Here is an 18,009-nt window from a genome sequence, read left to right on the forward strand (position 1 = left end):
ATCCAAACCTCTCCCCAGCCTCCCTCTCAGGGGAACTTCTCCCTTTACCATACTGGACTCCACAATCATACTTGAAATGGGACTTGAGTCAGAGTGGTATATTTATAGATCTATATTTTACTTGCATCAAATAATGGTGAAATATTGCACAAAACAAATGGGATCTATATATGTGTGTGTGTATGTGTGTGTGTGAGTGAGCACGAGAGTGAGAGAGACCGTTTTTAAGGGAATAGACTAGAGGTAAAATTAATGGGAGGAAGGCAGGGAACACAGCAGGGGTTGGAGGGATGAAATCCTCCTTTCCTTGCACCTTCTCTGTGACTCCCTTCTGCCCTGACCAATTCTTCTTTGTTGCTAATAATATTTTCTATATCTTGTGTTGTGGGGCTGATGATGACCTTGCCCATCCTTTCCTTTTTTGTTTTAATTTATACGGCAGAAAGCCTGGATTTATCTCAACCCTAGACATGGGACTGCTATGTTTAGAAACCCATCCAGGAAAGGAAACAACTGAGTGTTACTGAGAAATATGAAGGCTGGCTGTTATAGGGAGTCCCACTGGAAAGCAAATACTGTGCTTGGGAGGATGAGGACCTGTCCTCTAACGTGCAGAGCAGAGTAACTGGGTTTGCTGGGAAACGCCCTCCTCATGCCATTGATTGCAAACAGGCTCTTTTCCCCTTCCCTAGCACACCTGGAAAACAGGCTACCCTAGTGTGACTGAGCTGCTGCACTGTCCACAGGCACTCTAGGGAATGGTTTCCAGTGTGGTCCAGCCCTCCTGTGGGATGCTGGTTACAGAATGAGACCCAGTGTTCCTTGTGTGCTCAGCCAATGAGTTCCTCTGGTGTGTGGAGACTGGGGCTCCTGGCATTCCTACAGGCATGGGAGAGATCCCTCTGCCCTTTGGTGCAGGCAGGTGCACCAGCACCCCATGCAGGTGCCTGCACTCAAGAAGTGGCATTCTGGGGCAGGCAGGTCCAACACATGCCAGGGCATTGCATGGGCTGGCAGGGCCACCAGAAACACCCCTCCTGCTCCCTCCGCTCCCCTTCCCCACACCCCCACCTGTGGTACAGGCACATTTCTTGCAGGGAACAGATGGCACTTGTAATTCCTTTTTCTTTTTTGTTACTGTTTGAGGGAGAGCGACAAGATTTTCTAAAATGATTGAATGGAGGTTTCTTTGGCATGAGACAGAAAATTTTTAAAGGTATATTATATTTCTGGCTTGTTGTTACAGAATAATAATAAAGAATGTATTTTCCTATGCTCCTTCTTGTTTAAATGAGATCTCTGATAATCAAATTCCCTCTTTCCTTGTCCACTGCAAAAGCAAACAACACAGGGGTAGACAGCCAAATGAGAAAGCCTCTCAGTTCCCACCTATGCTTGTCTGTACACTCTGTTTGAACTTGGAATGCACATGCACATACAGAGTGTATGAGTGTAAGGGAGGGTGAGGCTCCAGGACTAGGCACACAGTCAGTCAAGGTGAGACCCTAGATCTAGAAACACACACACACAGTGCTCCAGGGACACAGCCAGACAAGGGTGATTGTGTAACAAGGATAAGATACTGTGGCAATCAGCTCATTACATAAAAGTAGAAAGGGCCAAATTAATCCCTAGTGTAAGAACTCAGAAGCCAATGGAGTTATATTCAGGTCAAATTTGATTCCAAAATCTTTTTTTTTTTTTTAATTAGAACATAATGTAACAAATAGTGAGCTATGGCTTCCTACATCTCCAAATTCCTGACCCTCTTGAGCAAGGTTATTTTGAAATGGATGGAAATTGCTATCTAATCCTATTGCACCCCAAGTACACAAGCTGTCACCCCTAGAGCTAAAAGAGTCTGTCCTCCAGCTGTTCCCTGGCTTGGTCTATCACACACAGCTAAGAAGTTTAAATTCCCCACTTTGCCACTTCCAGTGCTAAGCATACACAATTCATTACATTCTCATCCTGTGAGAAAAAGCTCATCCCGGCACATGTGGAACCACAAAAGATGTTAAATCCTACCACAAGCAAACCCTTGTGCCACCGTATTCACACTGCTATACTCAGTCACCCTGTTATGCTTAGTCTGATTTCCAGAGAGAAAGTGGGAGCAGAACCCAAATACTCTAAATCTGATAACAGCTGAGGCATCTGTGCTGCTGAAAAGGTATGTGCTGCAAGAAAGTCACCATTATTGTTTAATAGTATGGTGTCTATGACACATAGTTTAGTCTAATTTTGCCATGTAGGTAGAGGAGTGCACACAGATACTACTAAGCACTTCATATAATACCAGAAACACAGAGCAGAAAAAAGCAAAGCCAACACACTCATCTGATGACTCGAGGCTTTTTCAGTTCATGAACTGTCTGGGAACAGGCTGTAATTTTCTGTGGTTTGATTATTATAATTTGATTATTATTTGATATTGGCAAATGTATTTGTCCTGCTTACATATCTACTCATGCACACACATGACACCACATACAATTATGTATATATATATAACATGCAAAATATATAAAATAGAATTCCTCCTCAGTCTCTTGTTCACCAGCAGCCTGCTGTGCTGTCTTGAAGACTGTTTGCTAGCATTGATTGGAAGCACAGGTCAGAGGGTCAGCTTCCACACTCTGATCAGGTAAGTGCAAGCCCTAGCATGGGATTTCTGAGGACCAAAAAGCCTTCCCTCCAAGAGCAATACAAACAAAAGAATAAGCATTCCCCAAGGAGGATGGTTACAGAATGAAGTGCAAGTAAATAAAGGTTTCCTGTGTCATTTTGGGGTGCTCCTCACATCTGCAGCAGCCCTGGAAATCTGGGGACAAGGCAGCATCATCACAGCTTTTCTCCCTGCAGAGGATGGGGGGAAAAGCAACCAAGAGGGGCCAGGTCTGTCCTTCCCACAGCCATGCTGTGCTGCAGCCAGGCAGAGGCCATGTGCAGGGCACCTGGAGCCAAGGAGAAAGCAAACTGTGATGCTAAGAATAACTCTGCCTTGAATGGAGCTTCTGAGGCCAGGACAAACATGTGCCGCTCTTCGCTCAGGGCTCCAAGTAGAGATTTGCCCCTTCACAGTTGCATTTTCTGTGTCCTAACTTGGGAATAAACTTGTTTATTAGAACAGGCACAGAAAATCAAGTCTCAAAGGGCACCAAAGGAGCGACGAATGCAGGTATTTGATTTGAGGCAACACGCACAGACCATACACTGCGATAGTCAAACAGCTCTGCACAAAGCTCAAGGGAAATATGCAGAGTAACAACAATGCTTTGCATTTCTATAGTGCTTGCCTTTGGCAGCTCTCTGGGAGCTTGCAAACATTAATGAATTCACAGAGGCAGAGATTCAGAGAATATAAAGGCCAGAAGGGACTTTAGATCATCCAGTCTGACCTTCTGCGTATCGCACGCTACTTGGAAATTGTGTGGAAAAGAACCACAAACACTATTTGAGGGTGGCAGAAAATGCCTTCCTGTGAAAGGCTTAAAGAGCTCAATCTGTTTAGCTTATGAAACAGAAATTAAACAAGTTATCCTGTAGAAAGACCAGCAGTGAGTATTTACATGCAGCTAAGTTGAATATTCCAGAAAGGCGTCTACCTTTGATTTAAAAAGCATCCGAGCAAGGGAATAATCCCATTTCCCTTCACACCTTACTACAGTAAATATTCATGCTCACTGTTAGCATTCATGATTACTAACTCATTTGAATTTGTTTGGTTTCCTACCACAGTTTTTGTTATGCTTCTCTCCCCTAGATTAAAAAAAAATAAACCTTCAGTGACCAGCACCTCTCCCTGTGAAGGCACTTTATGCTCTAAATGAGATCATCTCTCAGTCTTCTTTCACATAAGATAAATAAATTGAGTTCACTAAGTCTTTGGCCTGTAAAGCAGTTCCTCACCTCTGGAACAACACTGTAGCCTATTGGCACAGTTTCTAATTTTTCCTCCTCCTTTTAGAATTATTCTTCTCATCCATCAGTATCTGTGCTCTGTATTGTACATGACTTTTGTAATAAAATAATAAATATTACCTTTCCCTACTCCTCCCCACCAAATAATGTCTCACAGCACACTCGCTGGGCTGTGTGAACATTGTTCCTGCTCTGAAGATGGAGGCTTAAGGAAATGTTAGGGCAAAACCCTTACAAGCAACTTTGAGGGACCCAGATTATGGGTAACTGGTCCTGATCTCACTCACAGTCACCTTTGTAGTAGTATAAATTCACTGAATTTTATACAAGAGCCTCCAGATTTACGCAATTCTTGGCAAGAGAAAATCTAGCCCTTTATTTAAGAGGATGTTCCCCTTCTAGCATTCTTCCCTTTTTCATCCACTCAGGGTCTCATACGGTTCTTTTGCACATCTCTCCCACTGGACATACATGTCTTTGGCTCCCCAGTCATCCTCTCTCTCTCCCCCTTATTTTCATCCTCTTGTGACTGATCATTCCCTTTCCAGTGAGTGCCTCTGACCAGCTGCTTTTCAGATTCTCTCTACTCTGCTCAACTGTCACTTCTCAGCTGCCACAAAACACACCAGCCCCCACATCCCCATCTGCTTTTTAAGGGTTTGTTATCATAAGCAGGGGTTTCTCTACTCACAGTTCTTTAATTTGCAAAATCCAAATCAATTAAGAGAAACCACCACACTATCAAAGGCTGAGAGAAGGGTTTAGATCATCCCTAACTTCTGGCCTTTCAGGTGCTCTGCTGGGGCTTTCAGCTGCATTAACAAGCATATTTTTATTCAGTCATGACTAAAATCATGGAGTGTGTGAACTATATGGTAAGAAAGCCCAGCCTTGTGCCCAAAGGGAATGCTGCGCTCATAGAGTTCCCTGAGTGACTATCCTGCACCTCATTTGTTGCTGGTTATTGCATGGTGAGATCAGGTTCTTCAGCTGTTCCCTGGTGATGGAGAAGGGATGACACACTAACAGGGCCTCAGCTCTTTTTATTCAAGGCACCACCTCTTTCTTACAGACTTTTCAAGCACCAGCTCAAACCCATTTGTGTTTTTACCTCAGATACTGGGCAAAGCTGCATCACCCTACCAGAAACCCTCTTTTAATTTTCCACCCTAAATATTTTCATTGCTTATCTGTGCTACACTATATCCATACAACCATGTTAGTTTAAATGTTTCCTTCAAGATGCCTTTATTACAGCAATCCTATCCACTTTGGCCTTGGTTGCATGTGGTTAACATGCTGAGTACTCTCATGTTCCTCTCTCAAAGTCAGACTTTCCTTTCCTCTCATCTTTCCATCCTGTCTGTTCCTGTCTTAACTTGTATTTCTCTGACCAAAACTGTAGTACAAACCAGAGGAGAGGTCTCACAGGACTTTGGGTAGCAGCATCAATGCATTTCACCACAGGGAACACCTTCCTAAGTACATTCTAGAAGAGCATTTGCTTCATCCACAACTGCATCAGACTTTCACTCACCATCATCCCACCATCACTTAACACAGAAGATCCCAGCATTTTTTCCTGAGCTTTGCGAGGATACATTTACCTACTGAGTCTACCCAGCTGCCTTTCAGCAAGAATCTCAGGACAGATCCTGGCAGATGACAAAGGTTCCCTGAATTTTATGTGGACATCAAGGAGCAATACAGCTTACACTGAGGATCCTCACTGAGTCTTGGCAAAATTGGCCCAACAGTTCCCAGAAGACAAGGACTGCCTCTAGTCCTGCTTGCTGTGGTCTCTGCCAGATCTCACAGAGTTCCCAGCTTACAGAAGAATTCTATTATTAGTTGTCAAGCATATGACCTTGTCTGTCATACTACTGAAATTCATTCTGTTTCTGGTACTCCTGCCAAGGTCAAATAAGGCTTTCTCTACAACATCCTGGTCCTCCCCTGTACTAGCAATGCCTTCTAATGTTGAATTATCAGGACACTTCCACAGTATCTACAGTTATAGGGTCTTGGGTTAATAATAGAAAAGGCTAATCCCATGAGTGACAATGGGGAGTGTAACAAGTAACCTTTTGCTAGACTTTGATAGGTGATCTTGCTGCTGCTGCCTTCTCAGATTAACTTCTCCCTCCCTGTCCCTCACAATTCCTCTGCCTTTCTTGATCTTCTCCATTTAAACTAATTGTTTCTTCTGTAGAACTGTATCAGTGCTTTACTGAAATATGGGGATGAGACTTTTGACATTTCTTTTGCCTTCCAGGGAAAGAACCATCTGAAAGAAAGCTATAGGTTAGTCTGATATGATCCAGCATTGATAACCTCATATTGCCTGACTCCCTTTTCCCCTAACTGCTTGATAAGAATTATACTTTCCTTCAAAATCTCCTCCAAAGTGCTACAGACATTACAGAGGTCACACTTAAAGGTCTGACAAACTTATTTCTTGCCCTTCCTTAATCCTAACTGGTGAATTTTCACTTTTCCAGACTGCATGAAGTCACCACTGTGAGCAGAGTTGAAAAAAGCCCTTTTATTAGCCTGTGTTTCCACATGCCAGCTCTCCCAGGGCCAGAGAGCAGACATGCCCAGCACTGCAAGTGCACTAAGCAGCTTGAACTGCTTATTCATGGCAGTCAGCATGTTTCTTTCCCCAAGGACGATATTTCTGTCTTTATCAATATCTTGGGCACAGAGTCCTCTGGTTTTCGCTCAGACTATAGACTCCTTGGATCTCAACTGCACTCTTACTGCTCAAAAGTGGCTGCACTTCTTATTCTTCTCCTTTTTTTTTTTTCAAATAGCTGAAGAATCTTCTGTTGTTTGTTTTAACCAGCTTTGCAAGGTCTAACTCAGTTTGATTTGGAAGCAATCCTCACATTATCCTTACATTTCCTGACCCATAAAAGAGGGCAAGGCAGGGCAAAGGTAAGGCAAGGCAAGGCAAGGCAAGGCAGCCTTCTTTGCTGTCTCTTCTTTTTCCATTCCACAAAGGGTCCCTGCAGAGCCAGCTTAAGCAGCCTAAGCAGTTGCCTGTGGTGGCAGGCAGATGGTGGGTAAGAGAATCAGGCTCTTCAAAGAAATGAGGCCCTCACACTGTCCTCAGAATCTCAACTGCTCCCTCCCCACACTCCAGACTTTGCACTGCTGCCTGTGAGAGCAGCACCAAGAGCCAGCAGCAGAACACCCTCCCCACACTCTGGGCAGTGTGTTCCATATCTTGCCTATCTCCTGCACACACAACCTCATCTCCCTGCCTCTGCACTGCCTTGGGGAAGCCTGCAACTTTCCATGGCTTCCAGGCAAGGGCTCTCCCATATGCAGAAGCAGGATATCTACCTTCCACATTTTTCCTTTCCTCTCCTCTCACATCCTCCGTGCCTCAGCGTCCAACACTGGGCCCACTGACACTGCAAACTACCCTGTCTTCAGACCTTCCACAGCTCCCAGTGAGCAAGGAAGATTTGCTGATAGTCCTCATACAGTATAAGGACAGGAAGAGAGAAAGGGAATGTCTGTCAGTACAGCCTCTGCATGGCACACCCAGGGACAGCACAGTGCAGGAGCATTAGTGAGGAACAAGAAATATTTCTGGGACTCTTAATGTGAAAAAGCTCTAAGCAAAGTGGTCTGGCTTCACAATTGACCCTGCTTTGAGCAAAGGGATGGCTAGACACTTCCAGAGGTGCCTTCTGACCAGAATTATCCTGTGATTCTTTAGGTAGGCTTTCTGTATCCCAGTGAAGGAAAAGAAGAGGTCTTGTGAAAAGAAAGAGATGGCAGAGTCCCATTATACAGGCTTATGATGGGGAGCTTGGTGCTTTAGGGAATAGGTAGGGCAGAAGAAGAATAATTCAGGCTGTTTGGTGGCAAAACCAATGTATCTTTGGATTAGACTGGAGCTGTATTCAGATCTGCTAAGTTTCTGTGGTTTCCACCCTGCAAACTGTCTGCTTGTGCCTTGGCTGAACTTAAGCTAAACCATCTTAGCAGACATTTCCGATAACCTCCTCTGCTGTGATATTTACCACCTCCATTTTTACATCTTACAGGCTGCTTATATTCATATTTATGATCACATATGCTTATGTGATCTTTCCAGCATCTTCTCATGTGACTTTGCTTCTCTGCTGAACTGTAGGTCCTAATACAGCTCATGACATTGATTATATGTGAGCTAAGACTTCAGTCCTTGCTTGGACAGCACTGCTGTATTCCATGTACTTCAGATGCACAGCTGTGGGGTGTTGGGGGGCCAGGTGTGAGCAAAATAATGTACTGGCCTTGAATTCACACAGAGATTTAGGCTGGGACCCTGCTTTGTCAGAGGTGCCAATGCCACTTGCTTGACATTTGGATCTCCACACAGCTCCAAATGGAAGGTCCTGGACCATTTGTGACCCTCACACTTTGTCAATCCCCTGAAATACCCAGCGTATATTGACAGACACTGCTCACTGGGTAAAATTCCATGTCTGCAGGGATTAATCATGGACATACCTGTGTGCACACACAGAAACCATGTGTCAACATGTAGCCCCACCACAGACAGGAGTAAGTGCAAATTGCTCCGTGGGTATAAGTATCTGTGCATATACCTAATCAGACAAGCAGACAGGTATCCCAGCCATGGGACACGCTGCAGAGAAACTGTTTATGTACACCAATACACACATGTATCACAAATCCCCTCACACACTGTGCATCTACACATACTCCTCTTGAAACGTGCTCCCCTGGGGCCATGTGGCCCTGGGCAGAGATACAGGTCCCTGCTGATGCTGGTTAGGTAGGAGTTAATGGGAGAGAGGTTGGGAAGGAAATTAAAAGCAAAAAAAGTTGAAAGCCCAGCACATGATCCTTCTCCTATCACATCTGTGAATCCTGGAGCGCAAGAGTAATTGTCTGCAATGAGTCAGACCAAAAGGCACAAGGAAATGGTTGCTATGGCAACCCCTGCACTGCTCTAATTCGGCTCAGAATTAAAATGATATCAAATAATTTGCAAGCAAAGGGAACATGGTGAAGGCACTGGGTGCCAATCTAAAAAATCCAGCTATATGCAAGTCTCTCCTGAGCCAGTGTCAAGGGCTCTTTTCCCTTCAAGAGTGACAACCATGGCAATCAGAGGAGCTGTAGAGGCAGCAGTGATGGATAACCTCAGGCTAGAAGATTCCTGCTACACATAGGAAAGAACCTGGTCCTGGGCTGGAGCTCAGCCTGGAACAGGCTTCAGGGTTGAGGATGTTCTGGAGAGGCCTCACCACACCCCACAAGAGAAAACCCACTGCTCACAATTTGTTTTGGTGTCCCATGGAGAAAATTCTCTGAAAGGGTTGGTGAGGGCAGGGCCTGGGCACCCACCCACAGCAAGGGCATTTGCTCTGTGCTGGGTGGAGAACTGCCTGCATAGGCTGAGAAACAGAGGGCTCAGTCACTTAGTGCTCTTTTCCCAGTAAGTGGCACAGTGTGCAAACTCTGGCACTCAGCAGAGACTAGAAGAAAACATTTATTCTACAGAATTGGCTATTGTCTTCACTTGTTCCCCAGACAAGGGCTCATCCCAAGGCAATAGGCAATGTCTGCACACACAGGGAGGAAGCATCACTCATGCACAGAAGATCTTACAGCCTATGAGACAGCAGGTACACCATGGAAGAAATGGAATTGCAAAGGTCCAGACCGGGTAAGCAGAACACTATGAAAGATGTCTCACATGCCTATTTTTAGCATTCTTTTGAGGATAAAATCAACTTACTTTGCCCTCTTGTTGCCAGTTACTGTCTATGTATGGAGACATCTATTTGGAGTTCAGCAGGCAGATGTTTGCTCTTTCTATTCAGTGACCTTGCTGGAGGATAATCAGCTCTGAACAGGGAGACATGTGGCCCCACACCAATACCAAACCGTAGTGAAAGGCAAAGTTTGTAATATCAGAGCCAGTGCAAAATAATGCAACCACCTCGCTTTTGTCTGGCTCATAGGTCAGCTTGTGTCTGCCCGAGAAACCCCCCAAAAAGCAGCCTCTGTGCTTACAGGTCTCTCCCCCAAGGCTCAGTACAGAAGCAGAACTCAGTAGATGGCAGGAAGGTGGATGGATGAAGGGTGCAAGAGACACTGATTTTGGCACCCCAATGGCACCATGTAATGTGGATACCTGGCTCACGGAGTTCTGGCTCAACCCTTAGGCCAGCCATGTGTGCATCCACTGATAATGCCTCCAGACAGGTGTCCTGAGAGGTGGAAGAGGTGTGACTGCTGTTAGCACTAAAATCATCAGCATTTCTGCCCAGCACTTCCTATGATTCTGTTCCAGGGCATGGCCAGTTCAGATGCCTCTCATTTGTCAGATTAAATGAATGAGTGAGAAACTGCTCGGGCTCTGGGGATTGCCAGAAGGGGCTGACATCAGGCAGAAACCAAACATAGCAAGTGATGGATTGAAAATTATTTGAGTCTTCCTTCTTTTTATCCATCCTACCACTGGATGCTGTGGGGACCATGATTTCCATAAAGGCACCTGGTGATGCCTCAGGAGCTCACAGAAGTTTCTGTATTGGGACAACTTTGGCACAACCTCCACCATCAAAAGAGAGACAGTATTCCTGAATACTGAGCACACATTCAAGAGATCAGCTGCCCTCAAGTTTTGTAGGGGTAGTTTTATGCTGGTTTCTGAACCAGCCTAGTGAAATAATTTTAATTCTCTAGCTTAGATGCACCTATTCCAATGTAAAATGTGCTTATGCTATTATAGATTATTTCCTGCCTTTTAGCAGCTTCTGTGGATGCAACTGTCATTTTCAAGAGAGAGGGTTGAAATGTTTTATCCATCCAAGCAACAAAACTGGAGGAATACAGAATTGCGTGTAGATTAGTTTGAAAAGATGCCACAGCAACAGAACAGCTGAAAAAGCCACTTGCACCTCCTGTCCCTGCTTGCTGGTAACAGACAGTGGGTAGCCAAAATCAGGAACCAAGGAAGAGACATCAAGCTGGCCAGAAATTGCTTTTCAAATGAAAAGTTTCTGTCAGACTGATGGAGGTTGGATTTTAATCAGTGACAAAATGGCAAAATAACTTCCCATTATCTGCTTCTCAGACTGATTGATTTCAAATACCTCTGAAAAAATCTCCTAAGCTTTTTTTTTTTTAAATCTGCTCCTGCTGTGAGTATACAGCTCTTCCAAAAATACTGGTCTTAATAACTCAGTGTCCCCAAACTTTCTCTTTAAAATAAAGACAATATTCTCTCCTCTGGCCTTTGTTTGAGCTTGACTAGAGCTCTCCTCAAATACATCTGTATATACTTGTTGTCAGGGGATAATGATTTCACTGTGGTCCAATCACTGCTGATAAGAACAGTAACTTTCAATATAAACAGAGGAGCTAAGTATTGTATAAAATAAACCTGCATCTCCTAAGTGCCCATTTGGATTGTTTTTATTGGGCACCTTGGAGCCTGGGCATGCCCCATCATCCATTTCCCATCCCTGAAACATGACAACCATGGCAAGGCACCAACTGGAAAGAAACCCCTATGTGTCCCTGGTGGGACTGGCAGCCAGCTGACAGCCACATAAGTTGAACAGCAAGAAGGTCAGGCAATGAAAGAGACATCACACACAGCCCAGAGTGACAGCTGAACTCCTGTGCAGATTCCAGCAGTTTCACTGGGGCTTTAAATCACTAAAAGCTTCTGTCAGCAACTACATGTGATTTCTGCCTTGCACCCCGAGGACCAGAAAGCCCCAGGCTACTGACTCACGGGAGGGAGCAGATGACAATGCTATCTGGGGCAGGACATGGCTTGGGGAGAGTGCCATCACCATTCCTTATTTCTCATTTCCAACGAAGTTAGTGTGCATGAAAGGTACTGGACTGACATCCCAGTAGAATAGCTGCCTTCTAGTTAATTATAATTAATCATCCAGCCATTACTTAATGTTTGCATAATGCTTTGAAGTGGCAAAGCACAATATAGCAGGTAGATATTATTAACTGCAAGAAACAGGTACAGTCAAGTCAGAGGTTGTTTTCCCCATGTGGCTTCCCACCAAAGAGATCACACCAACTCAGCTCACACCAGTGGACTCAGTCTTGACTCCACCACATCCTCCAGGAAATTTGCATGTACCTTGAACCCTTTGTTTCCCTTGCTTGTGCACCAGGATTGGCCCATGAAGGAAGGAGAGGGAAAAGGGAGGGTAGGGCAGGGCAGAGGACACTGCTTTTCTCTCCTGAATTTGGCCAGCTCCCCACCTGTCCTTGTCCAGTGTAGCACCTCTAATGGCAAGAGAAGCAGCTTGGACTCCCCTCAAACACATTCTGGGATTCCCTACTGAGCTAAGCCAGATTGAAAAGGAAGGAGGCCCTTGTATTCCCTACTCCACCCTTTCACTCAGCCCTAGAGACTGGCTACTCTCTAATCCCATCTGACTGCTCCCTCACTCTGTGACAGCACCCAGGCCTGTGTCATCTTCCTGGGAATTGATTTTACCAGTGTGCCTTACTCTGCCTTGGCTGGGGACTGACATTCATCTGCCAGAAGAAAAGGGGCCCAACACTCCATCACTGACGTTTTCCCCACGGGGACACTTAGGGTGCTCCCTCCCCATGGGCATGGCTGTAAATCCTGGAGCTTAATTTTTCACTGCATGCATAGCGAACATTTCATAGTGCTTACAAATCCCTTCAAGCACCATCAAGCCAAACAAGTGACAGTAATTATCAGTGGCAGAATGACAGGCCAGTTCATACCACTTATTCTTTTATAGGGGCAGTTAAAAAGTCTCTGTTCCCCTTTTATAGAACTTGACTGCATTTATTCAGAAACTACAAGTCTGCCCAGATATTTGGCTTTCTGGGGACCAGTTCTGGGTAGCAAATTTCTGCTAGTATCATAACCCCAAATGAACACAGCATCAATGCCACTAAGGGCTGATGCCATCAGAATAACCACAATAATAACAACAATCTGCATTCCATTCTGTTCTGATTGCCTCTCGCTGTGTCTCTACTCACTCCCCTTCCTTTACCTCTGTCCTGTATTCAGGATGGTATTGCAGCACGGCTCAGAACCATTTGAACTGGAGACTCCACTGTGGGATGAAGCCCCCGAAAATCAGGTTCTAGACACTCAGGATGATTATATTAGTGTGAGGGGAGATGAAGAGAGACCTACATCCTTACTCTCAAAGCTGACATCCTCAAGAAAACACAGTATTTCCATAGCTAGTGTGACCACAATTATTGTTCTTTTTTAATGACCATTAGTATGAAAGATTCAGATGATGAACCGAGTCAGTGCTGGGAAAAAAGCAAATGATAATATAGATATAGTAATTTTTTGCTCTCTGAAACCCCCAAAATGTGGTGTAAACTGACACCCAAGACAGCAAGTGGGATATATCTCAGCAAACCCTTGCACTCCTGCTGAAGTCAATGCCAGTGAGAACACTGGTTTGTTCTGTATCATTTCCACAAATGACAGATTTTTAACCTTATTGTTTTAACATGATTTGTTTTCCTATCCTCTGCTGTTTTTTCCACCTTCTGCAAAGAGTCCTGCCCCTTCACAGCATGTCCACACAGACAGTCAATTCAGTATTCAGCGTAACTGAGTGGGTGGAATCTCCACAGGGGTTGTGAAAAGCGCTGCTGACAGAAGAGAAATGGCTCTGTCAGGGGCAGATCCTCCTGCCACTTGTTCTTCCTCCAGTGCTTCCACTGAGAAGTTTCCTTCCTTGTATTTATTCTGAGTGCCAGATGAACTGCCTGTGTGCCTCTGCTCTTTCTCACAGGTCAGGAAAGAGCAGGAAAGGGATCACGAAAAGAAAACTCTCTATTTTTCTTTTTAAGACTTTTTTCTCCACCTTAATTACTGTTTAGAAAAACACTCCAGTGCTGCATAGGGACCCTTGGTGCAGTATCATGTGAACTTTGCTGAAACCATCTCTATTTCACAGGTGTCTCTGGTCAGTTTTCATAATATTTTTCAGGTTTGGGGCTTAACATGGTGGCTTGTTTGTGAAAAGTGCTATTTCATAACACTCCTCCTTCAGTTTATAATACTTTCTTAATGCCCAGGTGATATTTAAAGAGTATCACTCTCAGCTAGAACTTACTTAAAGCCTGGAAATTAAGGAATACTTCATCAGATGACATTAAATTGCCATGGTTTTACTGACTAGTAGTATTGAAGATCATTCCCTGTATCCTACCCAGCCCAGGCAAAAGCAAGGGCAGACTGTCATATGAAGGTACCTGCAGTGTGGCCTTCTCTCTATTGGATACTTCTATAACAAAATTGCTGTTTGGTATCTCTTCTATCAGTCATTCTTTCCATCATACAAGGCTCCATTAACACTAACCATTCTTTCACAGGAAGCTTTGCATCACAGCATATTTCTCCACTAATAATAGTTGCTCCACCAACCTCTCCTCTTAGTCAATGCTTCTAGGTCTAAACCACCTTCCACTGAGCTACATCTTCTCTTACCCCAGTACTCCTATGCTGAATGTTTAAGTTGGATGTGACACCAGCATTGCTGATTTATGTTGATTTGTTTTCTTAAAGGGCTGCTCTGTTTCACTTCTGAGTTTACTGTACTTCTGTAAAGGCTGAAGCAATTAATACAGAAAATGGTGAATCTTCAAAAGCTTTGGTGTTCTGTTGGAAGTAATGTGCTGTATGAATTTTCCAGAAGTAAACGCAGAGTCTAGTGAAGGTCTACCAAAAGGAGTTTAAAGCTCAGATACAACAGTAAATTTGGCAATCTCTAGGTCTGAGTTGGAGACTGGCAACACACCCGTTCCACCAGCAGAAGTTATTTTTCAGCTGAGATAACAATGGAGATGCATGAACATGATGCTGTTCCAAAGCCAAAAATGCCTGCTACATAGAGTTTTAAACCTGCATGGACTTGAAAACCTACTCATGCTCCAGAGAAATAGCCTCAATCTACAAATTCACCAGAACTGACAATGGGAAGCTTCCCCAGTTCTCCTTTCAGAAGACTGTCAGCCATTCAGTGCCTGTTCTATTATTCTCTGTTAAGCCTAGTTTTCAACATCACAATCTATTGTGGCTCCCTTCACTTTCCTTGAATGACAAGCTAACAGCTCTGAGCTCCCACACTCCATCAAAAATTCAACCACTTCATTCAAGATAAAAAGAGAAACCAGAATGTCCTACCTGCAGCAATCCCCATCTTCCCATCCACAGACACAGACACAGCCGTGCTCACTGTCACCACTTTTGGCAGGTCACCTCCCTCTGTTGAGACACAAATACAGCAGGCTTGGTTAGCTTACCATCAGAGAGGAGGAAAATGCAGGAGCAGCTTGCTCACACATTTTCGCATCCAGGACAGTGTGTACATATGTCTCAACTCTAAAACATCCCAAAGTTTTGAAGACTGAATCTTTCAAGACACACAAGCAACCTAATGGACTAAGAGTAGATATTATTTTTCTGCCTTATAGATAACGTCTCATGATAAAAGTAGCATCCTCAGCATAAAAGAAGTGTACAAGGCCAAGTTGGATGGGGCTTTGAGCAGCCTGGTCTAGTGGAAGGTGTCCCTGCCTATGGCAGGGTGGGTGGAACTACATGATCTTTGAGGTCCCTTTCAGCCCCAAACATTCCATGATTCTATGACAAAATGTAAAGGACTGGCATCCTCGATTTTGGACATGTGGGACTTCTCTTAGGCCAGAAAGCTGTTCTGTTTAATGTACCATCTAAATTCTGTAGACAGAGGAGAAGCAGCACAGGTAATTTTGTCAATACTTGCACAGCAAAGCCCAGGGTTATCTCTCAGTTACCCAAGCCAGGCCAGCACTGCAAACTGCAGAGAGAGACAAAGCACTCCCAGGTACTTCCAGGGTACACTCCATTTCAGAAATAAGGTCCTTTGGGACTTTAAAATCTGTTATGCTCCAGGGTCTCCCAATTATCTTTTAAGCATTCTGTAAGCCCCATGTCACATCTGCCAGCCCTGTGCAGATCTCCTGGCTCCCACAGGGCATTTAAAACAACATGGCTGGATAGGCTTAAACAACTGAACCCCATCGCCCCTCTTTGTTAGTGCAGTTGTTTCAGCCTGCAAATGTCCATGTGGCAGATTCCATTTCTGTATTTTTTTAACTATTAGATTAGCTTCAGCTGGGGCACCTCTTTTGGAACTGCCAGGGGACAGTTTAAAGGTCAGTATGATTGACTTAGTCTGCAACTGATTCCCTCCTTGCATGCTGTATGGAAGTTTCTTGCTTAGAGAGATGCATCAGGGATTATTTCTTTTCCAACTGTTCCAGCATTTGTTATTGCTTTCCATTTCTGCCTTCATCATTCTGGGTGTACCCAGAGTGTCCAGAGCATAATTCAGTGTCTATCACAGTTTAGCCTGTAGGCTCATATTGTTGGCTTTTTTTTTTTAATTTTTAGACCAAAGACAGACTAACCTGTTCAAGGGTGTCAGAAATAGTGAAACACTTGTGAAACACTACCCAGCCAACTTATGCTCACATGCCTTGGGCATGATCCTGCCTTTATGGTGAATCCCAAATGTCTTGTTCTTCCTCGGATGAGACAAAAAAGTAAAACACATCTAGTAACTCTAGAAAAAAAAATCTCATCCAACACTTGAGGGAACTGGTTGGTAACAACAGTTCTGCTTGACATGCAGAGGTTTCCCTACTGCCTTTTTATCTCTGGGACTTTTGAATGCTGGAAGGAGGTGCCCTGGATAAAGTATTCTGATGACCTGCAGTCATTCCCTGCTGGTTTCCTCCCCAACAGGGTGCTCTTGGGGCTTTCCCTTCTTATATAGTTAGAATTCCATCTGCCATGAAAACCCCTTGTCACTGGGTAGAGAATTGTGGAAAACATGAAAAGGGGACTTCAGCATCTAATAGAATTTAATAAGAAACTGGGTGGCCTATTTTGGCTAAAAGGTGGGGCAGTCCTGCTTCACTGAATGTCAAAGAAGGGCCTGGACTCTGCTTTACAGTGAATCCCTGTGACTCAGAAGCACTGAGTACTATTTCCTGGCTCTTTCCAGGCATACTGTGGGATCTCATGGATCAGTCCCTCTAAACACAGCTGCTCATCCCTAAAGAGACTACTAATCTCCCTTACAGTTTGGGGCACAAGGTCTTCAGGGCCATGTACTACTTCTTATAATGTGCCTGCAGGGTTTCTACGTGAATGGGGATCTGGATTTGATTGAAGCTTCTGACCAACAGCCATGTAAAACAAAAACCAGTGGCAGCTACTTGTCTTCTGTCTTTATGCATAACTACCCATGGCTTCTAAGAAAGCCACAGCAAACATAATGCCCAAGAGTTACTACTGTGGGTAATGGCTGCCCTAGGAAATCCCACAGGGTGTCACTGCCTGGTTTTCTAACTCACACTGTATTTCAAAGAGCAACTACTGTGGCATGCAGGGGAGTAAAAGGTCCCTCTTGCCATCTCTCCCCCTCTCTCCACACTTGACTTTTAAGTAAGAGTTCTGGGCAGAGAGAGGCTTTTGTAGAAGGTTTCAAGTGTTTTCTCTTTCCATCCCTCTTACTTTACATCCTGGTTCATCTCTTGCCTTCCAGCCTGGTTTTCTTCACTTTGCTACTTGCTTTCCCACCCACCAGCCTCCCACCAGTGTGCCACAAAAAGCTTTAACAGCTGAAGTGCCGAGCTCCATGACAGAGATGGAGAACTAGGGGCCAGGAAGGAGCACAGAGGGGAATTCTGCCTTCTGTGTAGGAGTCTAACATGAATATTTTGGTTTGTTTGTTTCTTTTTAGGCTTTTCTGCTCTCTTCCAGCCTTTGAGGAGGCCCTGACTGGTCCTGCATAGTCACAGGAACCAACACCCTACGGAAGAGACATTGAAAAGCTACTCCTTGCTTTCCTCTAGGGTTTGAAGTTCTTTACTGAGCAAGAGATGCCATATTCTAGTAGTAGGATAGGAAGGATACAGGGCACCAATGCTATGGAAAAGCCTTTCCCATGCCCTTTTCCTCTGCCATCTTCCATAACAAACACATCCATTCCTGTCAAGGAAAGTGGTGAT

The 18,009-nt window shown here is 44.5% G+C and overlaps 1 protein-coding gene across 1 annotated transcript in view; it reads right to left on the reverse strand.

The window, feature by feature from the left end:
• CACNA2D4 (calcium voltage-gated channel auxiliary subunit alpha2delta 4) overlaps positions 1 to 18,009 on the reverse strand; it is a 126,178-nt gene that overhangs the window by 50,604 nt on the left and 57,565 nt on the right. Inside the window, exon 26 of the mRNA XM_071550060.1 lies at positions 15,134 to 15,214. Coding sequence (XP_071406161.1) covers positions 15,134 to 15,214 — 81 coding nt within the window. The remainder of the gene's footprint in view (positions 1 to 15,133; positions 15,215 to 18,009) is intronic.

This window comes from Pithys albifrons, chromosome 3 (assembly GCF_047495875.1).
Source record: "Pithys albifrons albifrons isolate INPA30051 chromosome 3, PitAlb_v1, whole genome shotgun sequence".
Lineage (NCBI taxonomy): Eukaryota > Metazoa > Chordata > Aves > Passeriformes > Thamnophilidae > Pithys > Pithys albifrons.